Here is a 21,996-nt window from a genome sequence, read left to right as displayed (position 1 = left end):
GTCACATCTGACGTCAGATCAAAGGCGGATGGCACGCGTAACGGAAACTCAGCCTCTCGGACCAAAACATCTCCCTCTCTCTCTCTCCTGTTTTTTATAATATCAGCATTGTTATTATTATGATACGCACGCACAGCGCGTGATGCGCGTGGTGGGAGCGGCGGCGCTGCTTCTGTCATCGGGTTGTCAAGTGACGGATCTTGCACTGAACCTCCCCTAACGCATTAAAGGTGAGGAGAGGAGCTCATTTGATTGGTGAAGATCTAAATCGATCTTAATCCCAGTCCACGCCTCGTGTCCTCCTCGTCTCCCACTGACGCCTTCTTCTCCTCCCTCTTTCCCACTTGCGCCGGTGGGCGAGACGGGAGGTGTGCCTGCGCGAGCCTGCGCGGTGCACGAAACTTGCAAAGTCCAGGCGGACACACCCCGTCGGCGCGGCGCAGGTGCGCTGAAAGCTGACTGCGCCTGGTCTACGAAACTAGGGCCCTCTAAGTCAATTGAGTAGAATAGGGGAACATTTTAAATTAACAACTATCACGATGAAACTTCTCCAGTTGATTAGTGACATCATACCAAAAAAAAAATGTATTACAAGATTTTGAGATTTTATGTTTATATATGCAAATTAGGAATTTATTCATAAAATATACCATAATCTGCATATAACAAAACACAATCTGAAAAATGGATGAAGCCGGATTAAAAATGTATTGTTTCATTCTGGACACATGAGACAACATTAGAGAAGGGACTGTGGCTATGTATAAGTGGATATTTCACCTCCACAGTGTACAGAAACCTAATTTTGAGAAACACCCTTTAAAGACTATAGTAAAAACGAATACATTTTTCTGCAGAAACCAATATTAACAGACAAGTCATTGATATTGAAATCTGGTCATTGGTCATAGGAATGAGGCAGGAGTCTTGTATCCTCCAGCCCCATCCTCTAGTGACAGCAGGTTTCCCATCCATTCCTGAACTTGATAGCCTCTAAACGCTGGGCTATATCTTTAAGTTGACTAGCATTTGTTCTTGTTGTGGTGCCAGCCACAATACTGTCATACAGATCTGTGGCTTCTGTTAGTGTATCTGGTAAATCTGTACCATGAATGGCTTGACGTATCTCTGCATCTGGTTCAAGAAAGTGACAATTTCGAAGTACAGGCCGGCATTTTGTCTGACAAAATCTGCTTCAAAAGAGGAAATTGCCGCTGCAGGGGAAATGGCAATGACACAGATCTGCAAAGGCAAAGAAGCCACCTCTGTCAATGAGCTCAGAGTGACACGCTTTTATAGTAAGGTGACAGACAGTAAAATGGCCAACCACCCTTGCAACTTGCCAACAACATCTGGAGGCTGGAGGATACAAGACTCCTGCCTCATTCCTATCACTAATGCCCAGGACCCTGCTCCTCAATCTCACTATAGTCTTTAAAGGGTGTTTTCTCAAAATTAGGTTTCTGTACACTGTGAAGGTGAAATATCCACTTATACATAGCCACAGTCCCTTCTCTAATGTTGTCTTATGTGTCCAGAATGAAACAATACATTTTTAATCTGGCTTCATCCAATTTTCAGATTGTGTTTTGTTATATTATGGTATATTTTATGACTAAATTCCTAATTTGCATATATAAACATAAAATCTCAAAATCTTGTAATACATTTTTTTTTTGGTATGATGTCACTAATCAACTGGAGAAGTTTCATCGTGATAGCTGTTAAAATGTCCCCCTATTCTACTCAATTGACTTGGAGTGTTGGGCACAACTTTGCCCTTTGAACCAGAAAATATATATGTTCCACCCTATCTATGGCTTAAAAGGGCCATATTATGAAAAACAGGTTTTCTCTGGTCTCTGGTCTCAATTCCTGCATGGTCTCTGCAGCCCACCCTCTGGTAAAACGGTGCTCCTACAGGCTGTTCAGATTCAGCTCCTTTCGTTACATAATTCAAGGAGTCATTTGCATAAGCCCAAACTCCTCTGCACGATGATAGGAGATCCGAAAGGGGGGCGTTTTGCAACACAGCGCTGAGAGCCAACAGCGCAGACGGAGAAAGCGCACAGACAGCGCCAAGCAGAGAGACCCACGGAGAGCGCTGAGGAGAGCATGGACAGACCTACAGCAGGACTGACAGCTCGGGCCGACAGCAGCATAGACCTGCACAGACCGACAGCACGCACAGACCCACAGGCACACGGACCCACAGCACAGACGGACCGGACCCACAGCACACACGGACCGGACCCACAGCGTGCACGGAGAGTGCAGCCCAACTTACCGGTTGTGGCGCTAGGTGATCTGGCTGGTGCTCCGTGAATAAATCCCTGTGTGGGTGAAGCTGGAGATAATCCTCCCTCTGTCTCACGCGCTCTGGTGCGTATTAACTGCTCCCTCTGGTCGGACGGAACCTGGGGGCGTGTGTCCAACAGAGCACCATGCACGCGGTCTGGGTCCGGTCTCTTGCGTTTCACTTTTACGGCTACGGTCCGTGTTAGCTTCTATGCGTGTGCTAACCACTTCACATCGGGCTGCTTCAGTAACGAGGGTCAGTACTAAACTGGCTTTGCCTCGACACTGACCTAGTAAAAAGATTTGTCCCCACAATACGGGCCCCAGCAACTTCACCTGAGCCACATAGGTGAGCCATAGCGATACATCCACGTAAACATTGGCTGCGTTTCGGATCGCATGCATTTGCGTCTATGCATGCACGAGACTTGAGAGGATCCGCCGGAACTCGTCATAAACACGTCAAGTTCTCACCACGTCAAGTCGGACACAGGTGCACTTCACGGACCTTTTTTTTTTATTTTTATTTTTTTTTTTTATTTTAACTTTATTAATAATTATACACATAACAAAAACTGTTGCTCCAGGGGAAACTTCAGGGACTTTGCACAAAGAATATGGCCTGCTCAGTGACGCTGGCTTTCTTCGTCGCTGACGAATTCGAGCCGAGGCATTTGAACTCCCCTTGTTGACGGAGGCTGAGGAATTTTCTCACGTGGGAAATACCACGTGATAATTCTAACCAACTAGGGCAACGTTGAGGGGAGTGTCTTATGTCCGCACTTATTTCAGACCATCTGCACAGAAAAGCATGCGGAGGGAGGTACCCTGGAGATACCGCGAGTTTTTAAAGTCATGTGACATGTCGCAAAGGGAAGTTATCACCAGCTTTTGTGACGTTTTTTTCCCAGAATGCCTGGTTTTGCGAGGCAAATGCATGCGCATGCTTGATTCGAAACGCGCCTATTGCCGCGTGCTGCCGCGTAGCGCAAGCCATCCTGTCTCTCTCCGAGTAGGCGGTGACAGCTGGAGCTCATTAGCATTTAAAGGTGCAGACACAGAAGCAGCATGTTCTCAGTAGAGCTCATTTGAGCAACTTTTAGACAGCTGAAATTCAGGACCACAGATGGGTTTGGGGCAATGCATATCGAATACAGTGTTGTTGGACCTCTGACAGCTGTGTGAAATTGATGAAAACAGTATAATATGTGACCTTTAAGACTTTTAGTATATGATTCAGGGCAGTGCTTGAATTGGAATAAAAAAGGTGCCAGTACTCTAAATCAGCAGCAACTGCACAGCACACGCGCTTGTGGCTCTCGTGGGTACCATGTGTTTTTGCCTGGTTTACCTAGATAAACCCTATACTAGTTGCTTAGATAAACCATATACTAGTTGATAATTTTCACACACACATTTCTCTGTAAAAAAAATAATAAATAAAAAAAAACTTCAATCCGTATCTTCAAATTTATTTTTTTCATATTTATATACAGGAAAATATTGTTTGTCTAAATGGATACAATGTACAGTGAGATGGCAACTATGTGTGGTTTTATTGTAGCTACTTGCTTTCTGCTTGCTTGTTTGCTCTGTCTCTCAACTTGCTTGCCCTAGTCCGAGAGAGAGAGAGAGAGAGAGAGAGAGAGTGTCTTGGAATAAAGATATCACCACTTAGATACTCACTCTTGAATTCCTCTGTCTAGTCCTCTCCATCCAGAGAGGGTGATCGGTTTTATTTTTCCATTTCTGCTCCCTGTACATAAATAGATTATGATAATAGATTGTCAGGTTTGCGTCGCGAAGATTTTGGCTGAGGCTATATTAGAGGATTTACGGTATGCCCTGAAATGCATTCGACTGACGTCAAGTGTGGAGAGACAGTGCGACGCAGCCTCCAACAAGCTCTCGAAAATCTTTTAAACTGAATCTTGTCGATCTAAAATGAAGACAGATTCATCAACTGCATAGCTTATTATAGGTATCCACAACATGATAAAAGAACTACAATATGCGTACCTAGATGCGTCATGAGGTGGCGGTACGCTGTAAGAAGTAACGGTACGCAGATGGGTAAAAATCAGAAGTCCCGGTACTGCGTACTGGTGAGTACCGGCCCAATTCAAGCACTGATTCAGGGGGGTGTGAAGACCAATAAAACTATGAACCGTTTCTGTTGCAAATTTTTTGTCTTTTTGGGCTAGATTGACTGGCCTTTTGTGCAATTGCTCAGTTTAAGGCTGAATAGATAACACAATGAGAAAGACTACATGTCTCGTATGTGACATCACGTCATCACCCTTTCTCACAGTGATTCAGTGCCGATCAAACAAAGATGCCGGTGTGTTTTGTTCCTGAATGTTCCCATTCCAGCAAGTAGGCCAACGACTGTTCATTCTTTCGGTTCCCGTCCGATGAGAAGACTAGGAATCACTGGCTCAAACTGACGGATATCATTCGCGTTGAGAGCAGTGAAGAGCTGTAGTTCACAAAGCGGCCTCACACAAAACATACCATTATCAAACTTCCTCGCGATAAATTGTAGGGGTTTTTTTTGCATGAAAGATTATCTTTAAAGCAACACTTAAGAACTTTTCCTCTTCGGTCCCCCTATAGGTTGGAAGGGATTGTCCATTACTGCCATCGTAAATAATTGAGCCTACCGCAGCCTACCATTGCACGCACGTAATTTGTTTGCAGTGTTGGGAGTAACGCGTTACAAAAGTAATGCATTACTGTAATGCATTACGTTTTGCTGTAACGCGGTAATGTAAGGCATTAAAAAAAAAAAACTGGTAATATTTTACTCAGTACAAATCTCAGTAACGCGCGTTACAATGCATTTTAAACCCGAAATCAATTGACTCTACATTCGCGATCGCGAGATGGGCATACGCTCCACTTTTGGAAAAGTGTGAAAGCCGGTCCGTGTGACTCTACACTATGTTAATTAATCGCTGTTGTTAGCAGGCTCCATGAGCTGGACACCGACTCACGGAGCGGGTCAGAGCGCAGCCGACCCGGCACACCGAGGATCAACAGCTGAGGGGCGGCGGCGAAGGCGGGGGCTCCGATTCTCCCCGTTGGTTTTGAACCGCTTTTATGTCCGCGTCATAACGCTTTTGGTGCGAGTTTAAAACAGTAGGTTTACTTAAAAACGCGAGCGTCAGACGCTGTCAGAGCGTTTATGAACAGTGTTTTAGAGCTCCCCCTAAATCTCTCAGGTAGGCTTTCAGGTAATTTCGCAGCATAACACAGCGCCTTCCGGGTCATTAAAAAATACGAACGGCAAATCTGGAATGAAAAATGGCACTGTTATTTCATCCCCGAATCCCATTCATGAACACAATATCTAATATCAGTTAACGAGTCGTTTTCCGTTTTTAAAACGAATAACGGGATACGAGTCATTTTCCGTTTTTCGTTCTTTTATTTTGAAGCGAAAAACATCACATCCTGCTGTGTAATGAGCTGCATTGAACACAAGAAGATCTACTGAGAACAAAAAAAATATTTTTATTTTGGCGAAAAGTAATGCAAAAGTAATATAAAAGTAGTGTAATGCCTTACAATTCAAAGACAGTAATATTGTAATGTAACTAATTACTTTGAAATGACAGTAACAAGTAATAAATAATGCATTACGCTTTTGAAGTAACTTGCCCAACACTGTTTGTTTGTATGCAGAACCAGCTCTGGAAACGATGAACGATTTGAACGATGTCCAGTGACAAGGTAGAGTAGCTAACGCCTTAGCTAAGATTAGCTAACATGACCCATAGCAATAGTTACATACTGTATATATTAGCACAATAGCTAACACTTTAGCTAACATGAGCCAATAAAATAATAGTCAATGTATTGTACACAGATGCACACTTTTGGAAAAAAAAAGATTACCGGTATAATTTCCAGCAGCAACAAAGCCAAGTCACCATCCGTCTTGCATTTTGTAGCCTCCTTCAGCTCTCGCCAACAAGTGTGAGCCGGTCCGATATTCACTCTCGTTCGAGCTCTTTCTTTGTCATGCTCCTGTTTTCTTTTCTTCGCCTCATCGGACATTATACTCCTCCTTCTCTTTGCAGGCTCTGCCATGACGCCAATTTAAAAACTACCTAGCTGCAAGGTATCTTCCACGCACCTGCCGGGTGTTCTCCCACTGATCTTTACGCAGAGCCTCCACCTACTGGCTTTTGTAACGCTTGCCATAAAGCAGGTCAAATTCGTAGTCTCATTAGAACTACAAAACCGCTACCCGACGAGGCAAAGTTACTCAGGCGGTTACAGCCAATAGAGGGCTGCAGAGCGAATGCTGAAGTGCCGTTCACCCGGTTTTGAGGTGATGAACCACTGAAACTATTTTGGAAACATTATTTTAAGGCACTAAATACTCTTTAGTGTTGCTTTAAAAACCACAAACAACATGAAATTCATGGCAAAATTCAAACGGAACCAGAAAATAATTTCGATCTCGCCATAGGAATACATGCATCAGAAATTCATATTGTTGGTCCCATGTACTGGAAATAGAAAGGCGGGACTTCGCCACTCTAATAACTTTCATGAACTGAACACACACTGTCAAAAAGCCCTAAAGCATCCCCTTCTTTATGGTCTATTTGACTCTAAATGGACCGTGATTTACTAAATGAGCATCATGCTGTATTGAAGAAGCATTGTCTCATAGGCCTCTATACAACAGGACTTGTTTTTGTAACCAAAGGAGTCGCCCCCTGATGGTCAGGAGAGAGATTGCAAGTTTAAGGCACTTCAGCTTGGCTTCACTTTTCAGAACTGTAGGTTTGGGGTTGAAATCTTTGAACAGCTGGTTAATGGACCTATTCTTCTTCGTTCACTGAACTGAGGGCATCCTGGATTCACTATCGCCTCTTGAGGATGACGTGGAAATACAAGAAAAGGCCAGACCTTGCAAGTTGGCAGTAGATATTTGGATTAATGTCAAAATGATTACAGATTAAAGACAGCTACCATTGCGACATTGAGGTTAGGCTGTGGTAAAAGAGATCACAGAAAGAGGAAGATCTCAAGGAAGCTGAGTTCAGCTGAGCTGTGACAAGTTTTTATGTGTAACGCAGTTTTAGGCTCAGTTTTCAGTCATCTGTTCAGTCACTGATAAATGCTGCTGTGGTGCAGCTCTGGTGTCAGCCATGGGGACCATACAACAGAGAAACCTTTACCATTTGGCTATTGGTAAGACATATTCCACTTCTTTGTATTGACATGAAGTGTCTAAAGACTTCTTCTCAAAAGAAATCAAGAGAATTTAAAACAGAACACAATTTATGCTCTTTTCAGTTTGCTAAATGTAATGAGCTCTGTTTTCTCCTCTCTCTATAGTGTCTTTTCTCTTGACCTCAACTTTGCCTGCAGCAGGTCAGTCAGTTCTACGGTGTGATGCATAAACATCCTTGCAGTTTTCAGTTGACGTTCTTTGTAAAATAATGACATGTTGTATGTTATGTATCGTGTGTCTGATAGCTGGTCAGGTCAGATTGGTCGGGTCCGGGTCTACTCGTTGCTCTGGAAGAGTTGAAATCTATCACAACAGCGCCTGGGGAAGCGTCTGTGATGACGACTGGGACTTAAAGGATGCTGAGGTAGTGTGCAGACAGCTGGACTGTGGTGCTGCACTGAGTGCCCCAGGGTCGGCCAGATTTGGACCGGCAACTGGCAACATTTGGTTTGATGATGTGCACTGTGAAGGAAATGAAAGTTCTCTAACTGAGTGTCCACACAACGGATTTGGGACCCACAATTGTGGACATGACGAGGACGCTGGTGTTGAATGTTCAGGTTAGAAAATGTGTTATAAATAAATGTATATTTCTGTCAATTTAAGTCTTTGTGATGATCTGTTCAGATGCAGCGTCGGGGAGAGTGTTGATAACTACACCCTACAACATGCTTTTAGTATTGAAGAGGTGTAACAAGAGTGAAATGTTGCTTAAAATATGGTAATTTAAACTGTAATGTAAGTGAAGAATGTTATAAGTAAAAATCATCATCTTCCCCCGTTATGGTTTGTTTCTGTGCTCTGTGCCTAGGTGTGCCGATCCGACTGGCTGGGCCTACATTGTGCTCTGGAAGAGTTGAAATCTATTATAACAATGTTTGGGGGACAGTCTGTGATGATCAGTGGGACTTAGAAGATGCTCAGGTGGTTTGCAGGGAGTTGGGCTGTGGCACGGCCACGGCGGTGCCCTCCTTCGGCGAAGGAACCGGACAAATCTGGCTTGATGACGTGGGCTGCTCAGGAAGTGAAATGTCAGTGACTGAGTGTCAGCATGCAGGATTTGGGCAACACAACTGTGGACACAGTGAGGATGCAGGTGTGGTCTGTTCAGGTAAGAAAAAAAGTTTGTGATCGATGATGAACCCTACCTGCTGTGAGGCAGTGATACCGGCCACGACGCCACTGGGCTGACCACAGTACATAACATGATTACAAAAGAGTGACTTTTCCTTTCCAGTTCTCTATCGCTCAATATGCCAGTTCCCCTTTTTTATTTCTGTCTCACACATTCACGACCCATTTCCCAGACTTGTTACAATATTCTGACCAGTGGCAAATCAACAGTTAAGGTCCCAGCTATAAATGTTTCAATTTTTATAAAATTTGGTGATGAATGATTACAAAATACAATCTTATTAATAATTTTAACGGGTTTCCTAAACTCTTATCACAGTAAGCGCAACATCTGTGTGTGTAAACTCTACAATTTACACATGTTGTGAAAAAAAACAGTAAGCTTGAATATACGAGGAGAGTCTATGGGTTATATCAATAACAGCGCTTTATTAGCACAAATATCAGGAAAGCATATTCCGGCAGTTATACGTGCACGGACCTAGTAGTCAGCCCAACATAGGGTTAAGCTCACTAAAAAAGGCGCTTACAACAGAGTGCGCAGCTTATTTCATTGAGACTCCGCATGAGTCTGATTGGCTCATTCAATAGATGCAGGCGGAGCGTAATTTTAGCATGCCGCGGCCTGGTTGGAGCGCTGGGTATCTCCACCCACACTGGCTCATACGATCCATCCCTCTGGGTGCTGTCATCTATGTATGTGTGTGTATGTTGTCGAGATGCACATATATCATATACTCCTCCCCTGTGCGGCTTCCGCTAAGGAATGTGTCCTTGGTATGCTGTTTGGCCCCCACCCCTGCTGCTCTCTCGCCTGTGCCTCTGTGTGTGTATGTGTGTGTAGTAATTTAAAACATGTGTGATTAACTTATGTATTTACATTTTTCTCCACACACATTACTTGTTGCTTTAACACAAAATGCATATAGTTAACACAAATTTTAACTTCTGTTACACAAGCTCAACCAAGCTTTTTTTTAGTTTGTTTTTCCTAAATGTTTAACTTTTTATATACTTTCCAATTTTCACTCAGGACTCTTTTACATTTAACCCACAGCAATAACCCTACACCTTATCCTCATTCTCTCAGCCTCTAGATAACGCATCTGCAATAATGATCTTGCCCGTGATATGCCTGACTTCGATATTGTATGGCTGCAACATCAGGCTCCATCTGAATACTCTGGCAATCACGCTCTAAAACTTGGCAAGGAAAGACAAGGGATTGTGTTTTGAATACACCACTACTTTTCCACCACTTACCACATAAACTTCAAAATGTTTCACAGCTAAAACTAAAGCCAAAGCTTCCTTCTCCACTGTGGAGTGGCCTCTGATGTTTTTTCATCTTCTTTAAAAAGTAAGCCACTGGCTTCTCAAAACCCCCATCATCTGCTTGTAAGAGAACAGCTCCAACCCTCACATCACAAGCATCAACAGCAAGCTTAAATGGTTTTTGGAAATCAGGACTGGGCAAAATGACCATTACTTTGACTGAAGCTTCCTGACACTCCTCTGACCACTTCCATGTGACATCCTTCCTCAACAAGTTAGTCAAAGGACCTGTAATGGCTGCAAAATTTGGGACAAACCAGCAATAGAACCCACACATCCCTCAAAATCCGCATTTAGGAAGTGAGTATGGGGGACCGGAAAATCAAAAATGGCTTGCACCTTGGCGGCCCAGGAGAGCACTATACCACATCCCACTTGGTGGCCCAAATAAGTCACAGTTCCCTTGCCAAACTCACATTTGGGTAGATTAATAACTAAACCCGCCCAACTAAGTGCTTCAAATAGATCTCTGACCTGCCTCACATGATCTTCCCAGGTCTTGCTGAACGTCACAACGTCATCAATATGTGTTACTCATCCACTGCATCACTTGGTCGAAGGCACCTGGAAATATCCCTTCAACAGGTCAACTTTGGTAACAAACTGAGCACAACCAACTTGATCAATGCAATCTTCTATTATTGGTATAGGAAAAGCATCAGATTTGGTTACACTATTCATCTTTCTGAAGTCGACACAGAAACTGTATGACCTCCCTTCCTGCGCTGCCAAAACCACGGGAGAACTCCAAGCACTATCTGCTGGCTCAATCACTCCCATCTCAAGCATGTACTTCACCTGCTCCTCAACCTTTTTCTTCTTGTGAGGAGGAAACCGGTATGGGTGTTGTTTGATGGGAGTGGCCCCACCAACATCCACATCATGCACCACCATTTCAGTTCTCCCTGGTACATCTTGAAATAAAGCTGGAAAGGACTCAACTAACTTGAGAATATCCTGACACTGTGTCTCAGTTCAATGGGACAACTGCTCCTCCAGTTCAGTATTCCATAACTGGCTTCAGGTGAACCCAACACAAAATCTTCACTCTGACCAGCATCCATCGCAGCAGACACAGAACAACCAACTGTATTCACTGGACCCTTGTAAGCCTTTAATACATTCACATGATACAGCCTTTGTCTTTAACCTCCTATCTGGGGTGCTGATCAAATAGGTTACTTCCGCAACTCTCTTCAGTACCTGGTATGGACCTGAGAAACCAGGTCCCAGCTTCCCTCTAGGACCAGAGTTCAAAAGTAGAACTACATCTCCTGAGTCAAAAGTTCTAGTGACAGCTTTACGATCATGCCTCACCTTCATGCGCACCTTGTTAGCACTCAAGTGCTTTCTAGCGGATTCCCCAGCTGACTGCAACTTGGCCCTAAAGGCCGAAATATACTGTAACACATCACTGGGATGCTTTGGGTCCACGACCTGCTCCTTGAATAAGTGTAGTTGGCCCCTGACTTCATGACCAAAAACCAGCTCAAACAGGCTGAAGCCTAATGACTCCGTGGGAGCATCCCGGATAGAGAACAACAGAAACAGAATAGACTCATCCCACTTCCTTGGGTGAGCCACTACAAATGTCTCAATCATGCTCTTCAAAGTGCCATGAAACCTTTATATGGCTCCCTGTGACTGAGGATGGTATGCAGAAGAATATCGGGGAGATATTCTCAACTCAGCCATGACCTATTACAACGTAGATGTAAAGTTAGACCCTCGGTCAGACTGGATTGAACGTGGCAGACAAGCCCAGGAAAAGAACTTCACTAAATGGCACACAATCGTTCTAGCATTAATGTTTCGTAAAGGGATAGCCTCAGGGTACCTAGTGGCGACATCCATTATGGTCAACAGGCACTCATTTCCCTTCTTCTACTTTGGAAAAGGCCCCACACAGTCGATCATTATGTGTGGAAATGGTTCTCCCTCTAGGTAAGGGTTGCAGGGGAGCCAGAGGTACTAGAACACCTGGTTTTCCCTCCCACCTGACACAACACCAACAAAAAACCTTCACATCTTTCAGAATACTTGGCCAGAAGAAGTGGCGGGAATTTTTCTCCAAAGTTTTCTTGGCCCCCAGGTGCCCACCAAGAACCGATTCATGAGCTAAACTCAACACTTCCTTTCTGTAACATTGAGGCAAAACTACCTGCTCAATCATGGTCCAGTCAGCATCTGCTGGCCTGGTGGGTGGTCTCCATTTCCTAACCAGCATATCCTCACAGTAAAAAATAAATTTAGGCACTTCTTGAGCTCTGTCACTGCCAACATCAGAGGGTGTTGGAGGGAAGGATCTTTCCGCTGTTTACATATCAGATTCTCACGGCAATGGCCGACCTCACCAGACCCTACAACTGTCATCTGTTGTTCCTTCTCCAACCCTTTTCCTGGTTCACCTTCCCTGGGAGTTACCCGTGCCTGATCTGGAAGCTCAATATCCCCCACAGTATGGTCCTCTGACTTCCCATCTCCTACCTCAGCAAAAGATCCTGAATTGCTATTCAACTCGCTTAATAGAGAGTCAGACAGGTCGCTACATGTTGTGGCACCCATAGCTTCTGGTTCTACCTTACTTTCCTCATCACGCTTCTTAGCCTGTGCACGGGTTACTACACATGCATTCAAGACATGAGGAAACTCTGACTCCAAGTCCCTAGTTTCAGGACGATCTATAGTCTGAAAGGGGAGGTTTGGCACTTCTGCCACAAGCATCCCAGACACCAGTCCAGATCGTAAAAATAGCTGATGCAGTGGTAGCCACTCGTAACTACCTCCCGCTCCTTGTACTGCAGTAAACTTCCCAGTGAAACTAGAACTGGGAAGCTCCACAACACCTTTCCTTAGTAAAGTCTGTTTAGCTCCAGTGTCCCTCAAGATAGTAATCAGCACAAACAGCCCTTCAGCAGAATCAGATAAGAAGCCCTGCAAACTAAATCCTTCATAGTCTTGCAGCTCCTCCACTGCCTTTTGCGCTACGACACAAGGCCAACTGGCTTAGCTGTACCATACCTGCGGGGTAACAGGGGCACTCAGTTTTCTTGTGACCGACCTTATGACACCAAAAACAACGCAGCTCTCCTGAGGGGAACTGGTTCCTACTTGGGACCTGAACCTGCATTCTAGGAAGAGGAGGGCGCGAAACATTAGGATTTCCCGATAGTGTTATGTACTGCGATGGATCTGGACCCAAGTGCACGACTCAAACACGGATTATAGTGAAACAAAGTCTCTTTTAATGAACAGCCAGGTGCAAAAATAGTGCAAGGGGAAGGTGAGTGGTGCGAGGTCCCAGGGTCCCGGGGAGTGATGAGGGTGAAGGTATCGTGAAGTCCGTGATCCCGGATGAGATGGCGTGCAGGTTGAATCCGCAGGTAAGTAGGCCGTTCGAACCACAGCGACTACGTCGGCACGGTGATCTGGGGTAGAGCAGGAGAGGCACAGAGGCATTAGCTTCACAAGCTGGAATTGGACACGGAGGCAACAACAGGAACTTGGAAACTGAGTAAGCCAGGAATGAGTACAACCACGTAGACTGACGAAACGATCTGGCGGCGAACAGGAGGGAATCCAGAGCTCTTAAAGGGCGTTGATTGTGAGTGGTTTCACCTGCCTGCTGCCTGTGGAGGGAGGACCACGCCCACATGCACCGAACAGACGGGGGAAGGGACACAGGGGAAAACAGACGAGCACACACACACACACACACACAGGAAAAACGGGCAGGGCTGCCCTGATGGAATCATGACAGATAGAGGGGAGCGCCAGTTACCACTGCCATTATGCCTCTGTGACCGCTCCTCCTGCTTATCCTCAAATGCCTTCCTCCTGCCTACAGTAACTGAGCTACCAACATGGGCTACTTCATAGCTGTCTGCTAGTTCTGCCGCACGGCTGGGTGCGGACATCATTTAAGTAGATCTCTACTTCCTTTGGGACACATAGCTTAAATTGTTCTAACAGCATTAAATAAAATAAAAAAAAACATAAGCCTTACTTGAATTGATCCAGCGGTCAAAACCCACTTCCTGTTTGCACCATAAATCCAAATAAGAGTCTCCATGTTGTCTTCTTAGCTTTATGAACTGTCTCCTATAAGCTTCGGGAAGACTACCATAAGACTCCATTAGCGTTTTCCTCATCCAAGGCTGCTACCACTCTTTGGGCTTTCCCTGTCAGGACACTCTATCAACAGCAGCCACTTCTCTTCAGGCCACTCAGTCCTTTGCCCCCTTTTCAAAGAACACATCCACATCACCTTCATTAAACACAGGCATTAAGGCCCTAGCTCTATTCAAAATCAAACCCAGGCTCCGCTTTACGATCGATAGGCAAAGCCTTTTCCACCTCTAACTTGGCCATTTTCTCGAGGTGAGCTCTCTCCTTGTCCTTATATTGGACATCACGTAGTTCTCTCTCCCTTTTCTTTGCCAATTCCCTCTGCTTGGTCTCCTTCTTCTCTGCCCACACTTCCTCCAGCCTCAACTCTGCACTTAATCTGGCTGCGATTTCCTTAATCTGGCTGCGATTTCTGGCTTCCTTTTTGTCCTCTTCAGCAATTGCTATAAGCTGTTCTTTCTTCAGCTTTCTAAACTAATCTAGGATCATGTCATAGACCACCGACACACTGTCCGACGCCTCTGCCATTATTTCACAAACGGGCTAAAACCACAAGGATCACCAAACAAATCCCAAACAAACACTTCTCCTAATCACGAGCCAAACTACCCCCACTACGCTAACTCGCGGACTTTGACGATCCTCGACGAGCCCGCATAAATATGTCGCAACTCCCCACCAACCTAGAATATCACTTATGGGTTACCTTTGGTGTAACAGACTCATCATTATCTCGGCTTCGGGGTTGAGGACAATGCACATATTTAAATGGTCGAAGTCGGCCACCACACTGTGTGATGCTCGGGAGCCTACCTCGCTCTTGCCGACAGCCCGAGCGTCGCCCCGACGTTCCGTCCTCAGCTCCCGGTCCGCAGGTATTTTTGGGTGGAGACACTTATTGTCATTGTACCTGTTATAATGACAAATAAAGATATTCTATTCTGCTGTTGTGTTTTACGTTGCACTTTCTGCTTTTTGCACTCCTGGTTAGACGCTAATGGCATTTCTTGTACTCTGCACAATGACAATAAAACTGAATCAAATCTAATCTAAACAATTTATAGGCTAAACTCAAAGTGAACAGCGTTCATATTGTAGATTGAAACCTATTTATTTCCATTGTTACTGAGAAACAGCTGTTTGAAGTTGCAAATAGATCAATCACTCTTCTCTTGACCTCAACTTTCCCTGCAGCAGGTCAGTCAGTTCTACGGTGTGATGCATAAACCTCCTTGCAGTTTTCAGTTGACGTTCTTTGTAAAATAATGACATGTTTTATGTTATGTCTCTTGTGTCTGATAGCTGTTCAGGTCAGATTGGTCGGGTCCGGGTCTACTCGTTGCTCTGGAAGAGTTGAAATCTATTACAACAGCGCCTGGGGAAGCGTCTGCGATGACTACTGGGACTTAAATGATGCTGAGGTAGTGTGCAGACAGCTGGACTGTGGTGCTGCACTAAGTGCCCCAAGGTCGGCCAGATTTGGACCGGCAACTGGCAACATTTGGCTTGATGATGTGCACTGTGAAGGAAATGAAAGTTCTCTAACTGAGTGTCCACACAACGGATTTGGGACCGCAGATTGTAAACATGACCAGGACGCTGGTGTCGAATGTTCAGGTTAGAAAACGTTTCCATAAAGTGTTTTGAATAAATGTATATTTTCTGACAATTTTAGTTTTTTTATGAGCTGTTCAGATGCAGTGTTGGGTAGAGTGTTGGTAACTACACCCTACAGCATGCTTTTAGTATTGAAGAGGTGTAACAAGTGTGAAATGTTACTTAAAATACCGTCATTTAAACTGTAATGTACGTGAAGAATGTTATCAAGTTGAAGTGAAACTCATCATTTTCCATCTTATGGTTTGTTTCTGTGCTCTGTGATCTACATTGTGCTCTGGAAGAGTTGAAATCTATTATAACAATGTTTGGGGGACAGTCTGTGATGATCATTGGGACTTAGAAGATGCTCAGGTGGTTTGCAGGGAGTTGGGCTGTGGCACGGCCACGGAGGTGCCCTCCTTCTGCGAAGGAAATGGACAAATCTGGCTTGATGAGGTGGGCTGCTCAGGAAGAGAATTGTTGGTGATTAGAGTCTTTTACAATCGCTAAAACAATGTTTTCAATACTTTTAACAATTTTCCTAAACTATTCCTAAATGTATTTTTTCCATAGCTACTGAGGAACAGCTGATTGAAGTTATGCAAATAGATCAATCACAGAGAATTCCATCTTCAAAATACACTCAGGGGTTGAGGTTCTTTCATTCAGATGACCATATGTTATCAGTAAAAAAAAAGGAATAGAACAATACAGAGCCTCACAAAGAAAGTAAGAAAAATGCATGCATGAGGGGGAGGAAGATAAGTATCAGGACAAGGGAGAGGAAGACGAGTACCAGGACAAGAGAGAGAAAGAAAAGTACCAGGACAAGGGAGAGGAAGAAGAGTACCAGGACAAGAGAAAGGAAGAAGAGTACCAGGACATGGGAGAGGAAGAAGAGTACCAGGACAAGGGAGAGAAAGACGAGTACCAGGACAAGGGAGAGGAAGACGAGTACCAGGGCAATTAGCTGCAAGCCGCTGGCTCAGCCGTCACCATGTTGAGAGCCGTGGGAAGGCCACTTTCTCCCTCCCAACTCGTCAAATACCAACATCTGGTCAGTGTTGTTACATACATAGTATCGTTTCACAGGAAGTTATGGTAAAGTGGCGAAGGGCCCTGACCAAACACTGGTATTTGCCGAGTTGTGAGTGAGACCAAGTTCGCGAAAGATACTCTGAATTACGCAAAGAGTCTCGGGGCGCATTATACCATCTCACCAACTCATACCTAAAAAAAAGACAATGCTAGAACAAGATCAAAGACTTAAGCTGCATTCAAAGAGACAGAAGAGGGATCAGGATCTTTGCTCATTCACAAATCTAATGAATTTGATATTGTCTTCACACTGTTATCCCATTTGTCCTTAGTGCTGCTGCAGCAGCCCAGCATCTCCCTGGTGTCCCCTAACGGAGGGCTGGTCTGGGGCCCTGAAGGTGCAGAGGTCACTCAGGGTTACAGCTTTGTCTTCACCTGCTCCGTTTCCTCCCAATATCCTGGAGGTGTTTTCTCCCTCATCTTCTCTGGTATCAGCGATCCCATCATCGAGCCAGTGGTCAACCGCTCCGCCTCCTTTCACTTCCTGGCTGAGTACGAACACCAGGGGACCTACAGCTGTGTGTATAAGGTCCAACTGTCCAAGCAGAGCTTCATTTCTAACCACACAGTGACAGTGCATGTCCTCATTAAAAGTAAGTAGAAGATGTTTTGGTCGAATGTATAGTGAGAATTGTTCTACCCTATATAGTGGACTCGATGTTTCCCAGAATTCATCTTGAAGTAGCTTACAACCGCTGGTCACTGACCAAGTTTTGGTGTGAAAATGTAAATTGTATTTATTTATTAATTTGGGAAAATACTCTTATTGTCCCCAACATCGAAAATGACAGCTGTAGAGGGCCTGGCTCGAGAAATGCACTTGTACTTTGAATTAGACCACCAATGACAGAGTGGTACTGTAACAGAAAAGGTTTTAATGATAAGATAGGGGGCAACCTACCTGGCAACCTGAATCTCTCTGGGCCCTGCCACGCCCCTTGCTGCGCTCCCACACCACTAGTGGAGGGCCGGCCTTGAGACGGGACACCATACAGCATATACCGGTCCTTCCATTCTTACCTTTCACAATAAAAGAACAAGACATACAGTATACCCAGAATCTCTGCTTACCAGGCAAATTTGAATCCGTTCACCAACTTAATTTTTTGAGTCTACTCAACTTATTAGCAGTCAATATGTTTTTATTACTTAAAATGATTTTGTTATTTATTATGGATGGCCCACGAGCTGACCCTAATCTTAATTTCTTTCTTTCTTAATTGATACCTCCCTTCTGAACAACACACACAGGAAGAAACGTGTCTTCACTGACAAGCTAGCGGCTAGCATGTAGAAAGGGCAGATGATTGATGCTATTGGGAAAACATGTACAACATTTTCAGGACTAACCAATGTTTTTCTCTCCGAGAACCGTTGTTGCCGTTGGTCTCCTTGGTAACTGGCTGTCTGCTGCTGCTCCTGCTGATCTTAGTGGTGATCTGCCTGGTCTGCAAGAGAAGAAGAGGAACCACCCCGCCTGAAGCCGTCGTCCAAACACAAAGTCTGTATTTTACTCACATTTACTGACAACATTCCCCGGATATGATGTCACGGTTATATAACACTTTTATAAAAAAATATGATACTATATACAATATATTCTACATATTATTTTCCTATGTGTGGCCATATTCGGTAGGTACTAAAATGTTCACGTCTTGTCTTAAAGCCCTGTTAATTGAGGACTAGTATTACAGAGGGATCGCTTGTAAGTTGTAAAAAATTGGGGCGGTGTTCTACGTAAATCTGCCATATTTTACATTTTACGGCAGTGTGAACAGCACAAATCACATGGAAATTGACAATTAGAAATTAGATTTGATTCACTTTCATATGTGGTCCTAAATCATTCACAGGTTGGATGTTTTGCAATGCGACCTGAGTCTGAACAGTCATATTGGAATGAATGCGATTCCATACAAACATGGAAGACAGGTGTGACGGAGCCAGTGGAGGGACAGGGTGTTAGACCTCAGAAGCATTTGGGGCAACACTTCAGTACAAGCAAAACTTGAGGGGTCGTATCGTAACAGGTTTTCGAAAGCGTTTGGAAAGAAACGGCTCCTCCTCAATGTCCTCATTAGCATCTGCTCATGAATTCGGTGGCCGACACAGAACATTAACTCATTTATTTATTTATTTATTCGGACATGTTAAACACAAAATAAGACAATAAAATAAGTTTAAAAAATAATAATAATACAAAGCAAACAAGCTTTGAAAAAACATCCGGCATACAGCAAATCACAAAATCCCAGAAAATCAAACAAATATTTCATGTCCGAAAAGGAGCAGGAAGGAAGTGTGAACTTATCAAGTCCTGCTCCTTTCATCCATGAAACCGTAAACATTAACATCATAGGCCTTTTGTTATTATTAATTTGGATATGAGGGTCAGGTCTGAGGGGTATTCCACCAAACTCGCTAATTAAGGCGGCGCTTACCTAGTTTAAGCCTGGTTAGAACTAACGGCAACTTCCACTTGCGGCTAAACCCATTACATTAACGCATTTCAGCCGCGCCTCGTTGAGGCTAATTCAAGCCAGGTTAACGTTGTCGTGTGTCGCGCGTTCACGGGATATAAAGCCAGCCCAGAATCGTGAATGTCGAATCATCGAGAAAATGGCAGAAAAGACCAGAGCAAAAATTATTGATGGAACTGTACGAGGAGTACATACCCATCATAACCAAAAAAGGGAATACTGTAGTGATAAAAAAAAATTGCGAGGCTGCTTGGGCAAGAATTGCTGAGCGATTAAATACGGAAGTACGGTTAAGAGTAACATGTTCTAATATAACACTGACAACGATTTCTAGAACGTGACGATAGCGTAGGTAGCGCGCTGGCTTTCCACGCGGCAGGCCACAACTCCCGATTATGGAAGTTTGAGAAATGTCTTTCTTTAGCCGAGAACTCTCTCTCTCTCTCTTTCTCTCTTTTTTTTTAGATAGCCCTAGTAAATGCATCTACATTGACCAACTCATTTATCTCAACAATTCAATGAACACATTCAATGAACCTATTAATGAACTCACCTGAAAGGAATTTATGTGGCTGAAAATTGCATGCAGCAATGCCTTTGTCATTGGGATCTATAAACATGCTATTAATAATAACATCTTTATGCCTATCATGTTTTTGCAAGTTATATTTGGGTTCTGGGGAAATTGTATGACATATTTATCATAGTTAAGGTAAAATGTTGGTCTAATTCTCTGATCTAAAGACAATTATACAAGCAAATAAAAATGTTTAAAAAAAAAACACACACATGAGAAGTCCTCGCCGGGATGTGAACCTGGGATGCCCACGTTCAGGGGCAGGTGCGTCACCACTCACCCAACTGGGGGCTTTAGATAATGATATGGCCAGTCGGTGTTAAATAAAATAAACGATTTATTCATATTTTTTTAATTGCAAGCATGTATTCTTAGACGCTTGATGAAAATAGAGTCTGTTTGTACTTCATATATGTAATTTTGGTAATTTTTGGTCTTTCACGTGACGAAATCACGAGGACTAGGCTTGGCGGAACCTTCTGCTGGTACAGTTGTTTCCGACAGATGGACTTCTCTGAAACCCCCGCTAAAGTAAGCCTGATGGTTAGCCTGCCCTGGGGCAGGCTAGTTTGGTCGGATAAATTCCCATGGTTACGTAGCGGAGAGTGCCTCAAGTCACGTTGATGGAACGCAACTCTCGCTAAAGTTAGCGAAGCTTATCGAAATTAGCCCGGCTTTGCGCTTAGCGAGTTTGATGGAATACCCCTCAGGCTCGTAGTGTGATCATAGCTTGTGTGTTTGTGCTTGTGTTGCAGTGACGGTCAAAGCCAACAACGTTGGAGAAGAAGAGGAGAGCAACGATTATGAGGACCCAGAGGGCGATGAAGGTGGTGATGGAGACGTCTATGCAAATGTAATCGAGCGGTTTGATGACGTGGACATTTATGGAGATGAAGATATGTATCAAAATGTTTGAGGCGTGCGGTGGTCCACTCTGCGTGCCTCAGAAGAATCTAGAGAGAGAGTCTAGTCGTTCAATTCTCATTATTTGGAATTGTGTTGAGTTTTTTAACTTGAGGCCCACTTCTTATTGGTAAAACATTTCCGATGCGAGGACCACCTTCCCAAATAAACGGGGAAGAAAAGCACATCTACAATATCACCATTTTGCTTAAAAGAAAAACATGATCCATTTTGTGTCTTCATCCGTGCAACGTTAGCTACTTAACATGCTCTCCCTGATGATGTTGTGATTGATGTAGTGATATTCAAACATAATTGCTCATTATAATGCTTTGTCTGCATTACTTTTTTAATTTCTTTTTTAAACACGTTAACATATACAAATAAATAGCTAAAATGAATTCAGGCCATCCGACGCTGCCCGGCCCAAATTTGTGTTCCTTCGCGTCTGCATTAACTTTGTATGTAATAGTGCTGTGCGGGAAAATCACTTTGCAACTTTAGAGGTCAAACAAAATACAATGACGAAGTATCCGCATCCCTACAGCCTTTCGGCAACCACTCTCAATTCTGAGAGCTAGCTGTGTTTCCCCTGAGCTAAGCTAAGCTAAACTAAGATAAGCTAAGCTAAACGTGCTGCTGTCTCCAGGGACATATCATCTGTTAGGACTTGGTGGTAACAAGTGATACGTGTATTTCCATAAATGTTGAACTCCTCTCTGTGTTATTGATACATTGTTCATAAATGTTTTTAAGGTAAACATGCTAACTTTAAATTAATCTTGAAAATACCTTACTTGTATGTACTTATATATTTTATTCAAATACATTTTTTCATGACTGTTGTAGTCTTGTCTATCTTTTTGCACATGCACACATAACCCAATTATAACTACGGGAGTCTTCTGCTGGATGATCTCATAAATAATGAGCAGACTGTGCTCGGTGGTGTTATAATCAGGATTTCAAGCTCGGGGGCCGGCAGCCATCCCGAATCTCCCTTTCTATTTCTATTTCCCTGGCAACCCCCCCGCTTCATTGACACACGTGTTTGTTTTTTACTTTATGTGTTTCACCAGAAACACATAAAGTAACCCACAATAAAAGCACAAAGGCTAACAATGACACCTTTGACAACAGTCAACAGACAACATTGAATTGCATAAACATCGAAACTAATGAAAAGC

The 21,996-nt window shown here is 43.8% G+C and overlaps 1 protein-coding gene across 2 annotated transcripts; it reads left to right on the top strand.

The window, feature by feature from the left end:
* Positions 1 to 7,461: 7,461 nt before the first annotated feature.
* LOC311031586 (CD5 antigen-like) lies at positions 7,462 to 21,650 on the top strand. Of its 2 annotated transcripts, XR_014599096.1 has the most exons (9): positions 7,462 to 7,509; positions 7,657 to 7,692; positions 7,798 to 8,112; positions 8,364 to 8,663; positions 15,452 to 15,766; positions 17,119 to 17,439; positions 18,216 to 18,347; positions 20,662 to 20,902; positions 20,961 to 21,650. XR_014599096.1 is itself a non-coding variant. In XM_084037942.1 (8 exons), the coding sequence occupies exons 1-8, from the start codon at positions 7,467 to 7,469 to the stop codon at positions 20,820 to 20,822; spliced, it is 1,623 nt and encodes a 540-aa protein (XP_083894068.1). In that variant the 5' UTR covers positions 7,462 to 7,466; the 3' UTR covers positions 20,823 to 21,650. The 2 variants fall into 2 exon arrangements, 1 of the variants encoding a protein (XP_083894068.1); XM_084037942.1 differs by having other exon boundaries at positions 20,662 to 21,650.
* Positions 21,651 to 21,996: the final 346 nt, after the last annotated feature.

The sequence above is a fragment of the Eutrigla gurnardus genome, assembly GCF_963514095.1.
Source record: "Eutrigla gurnardus genome assembly, chromosome: 20".
Lineage (NCBI taxonomy): Eukaryota > Metazoa > Chordata > Actinopteri > Perciformes > Triglidae > Eutrigla > Eutrigla gurnardus.
The sequence above is the reverse complement of the archived record's forward strand: the minus strand, read 5'-3'. Positions and strand labels throughout refer to the sequence as shown.

What these genes read in the sequence shown, in the direction of transcription:
- LOC311031586 (XM_084037942.1), top strand. Translation starts at nt 7,467, where the DNA reads ATGGGGACCATACAACAGAGAAACCTTTACCATTTGGCTATTG. An exon ending in CCTTTACCATTTGGCTATTG is followed by an intron (nt 7,510 to 7,656) that starts GTAAGACATATT and finishes CTCTCTCTATAG; the next exon opens with TGTCTTTTCTCTTGACCTCA. An exon ending in CTCAACTTTGCCTGCAGCAG is followed by an intron (nt 7,693 to 7,797) that starts GTCAGTCAGTTC and finishes TGTGTCTGATAG; the next exon opens with CTGGTCAGGTCAGATTGGTC.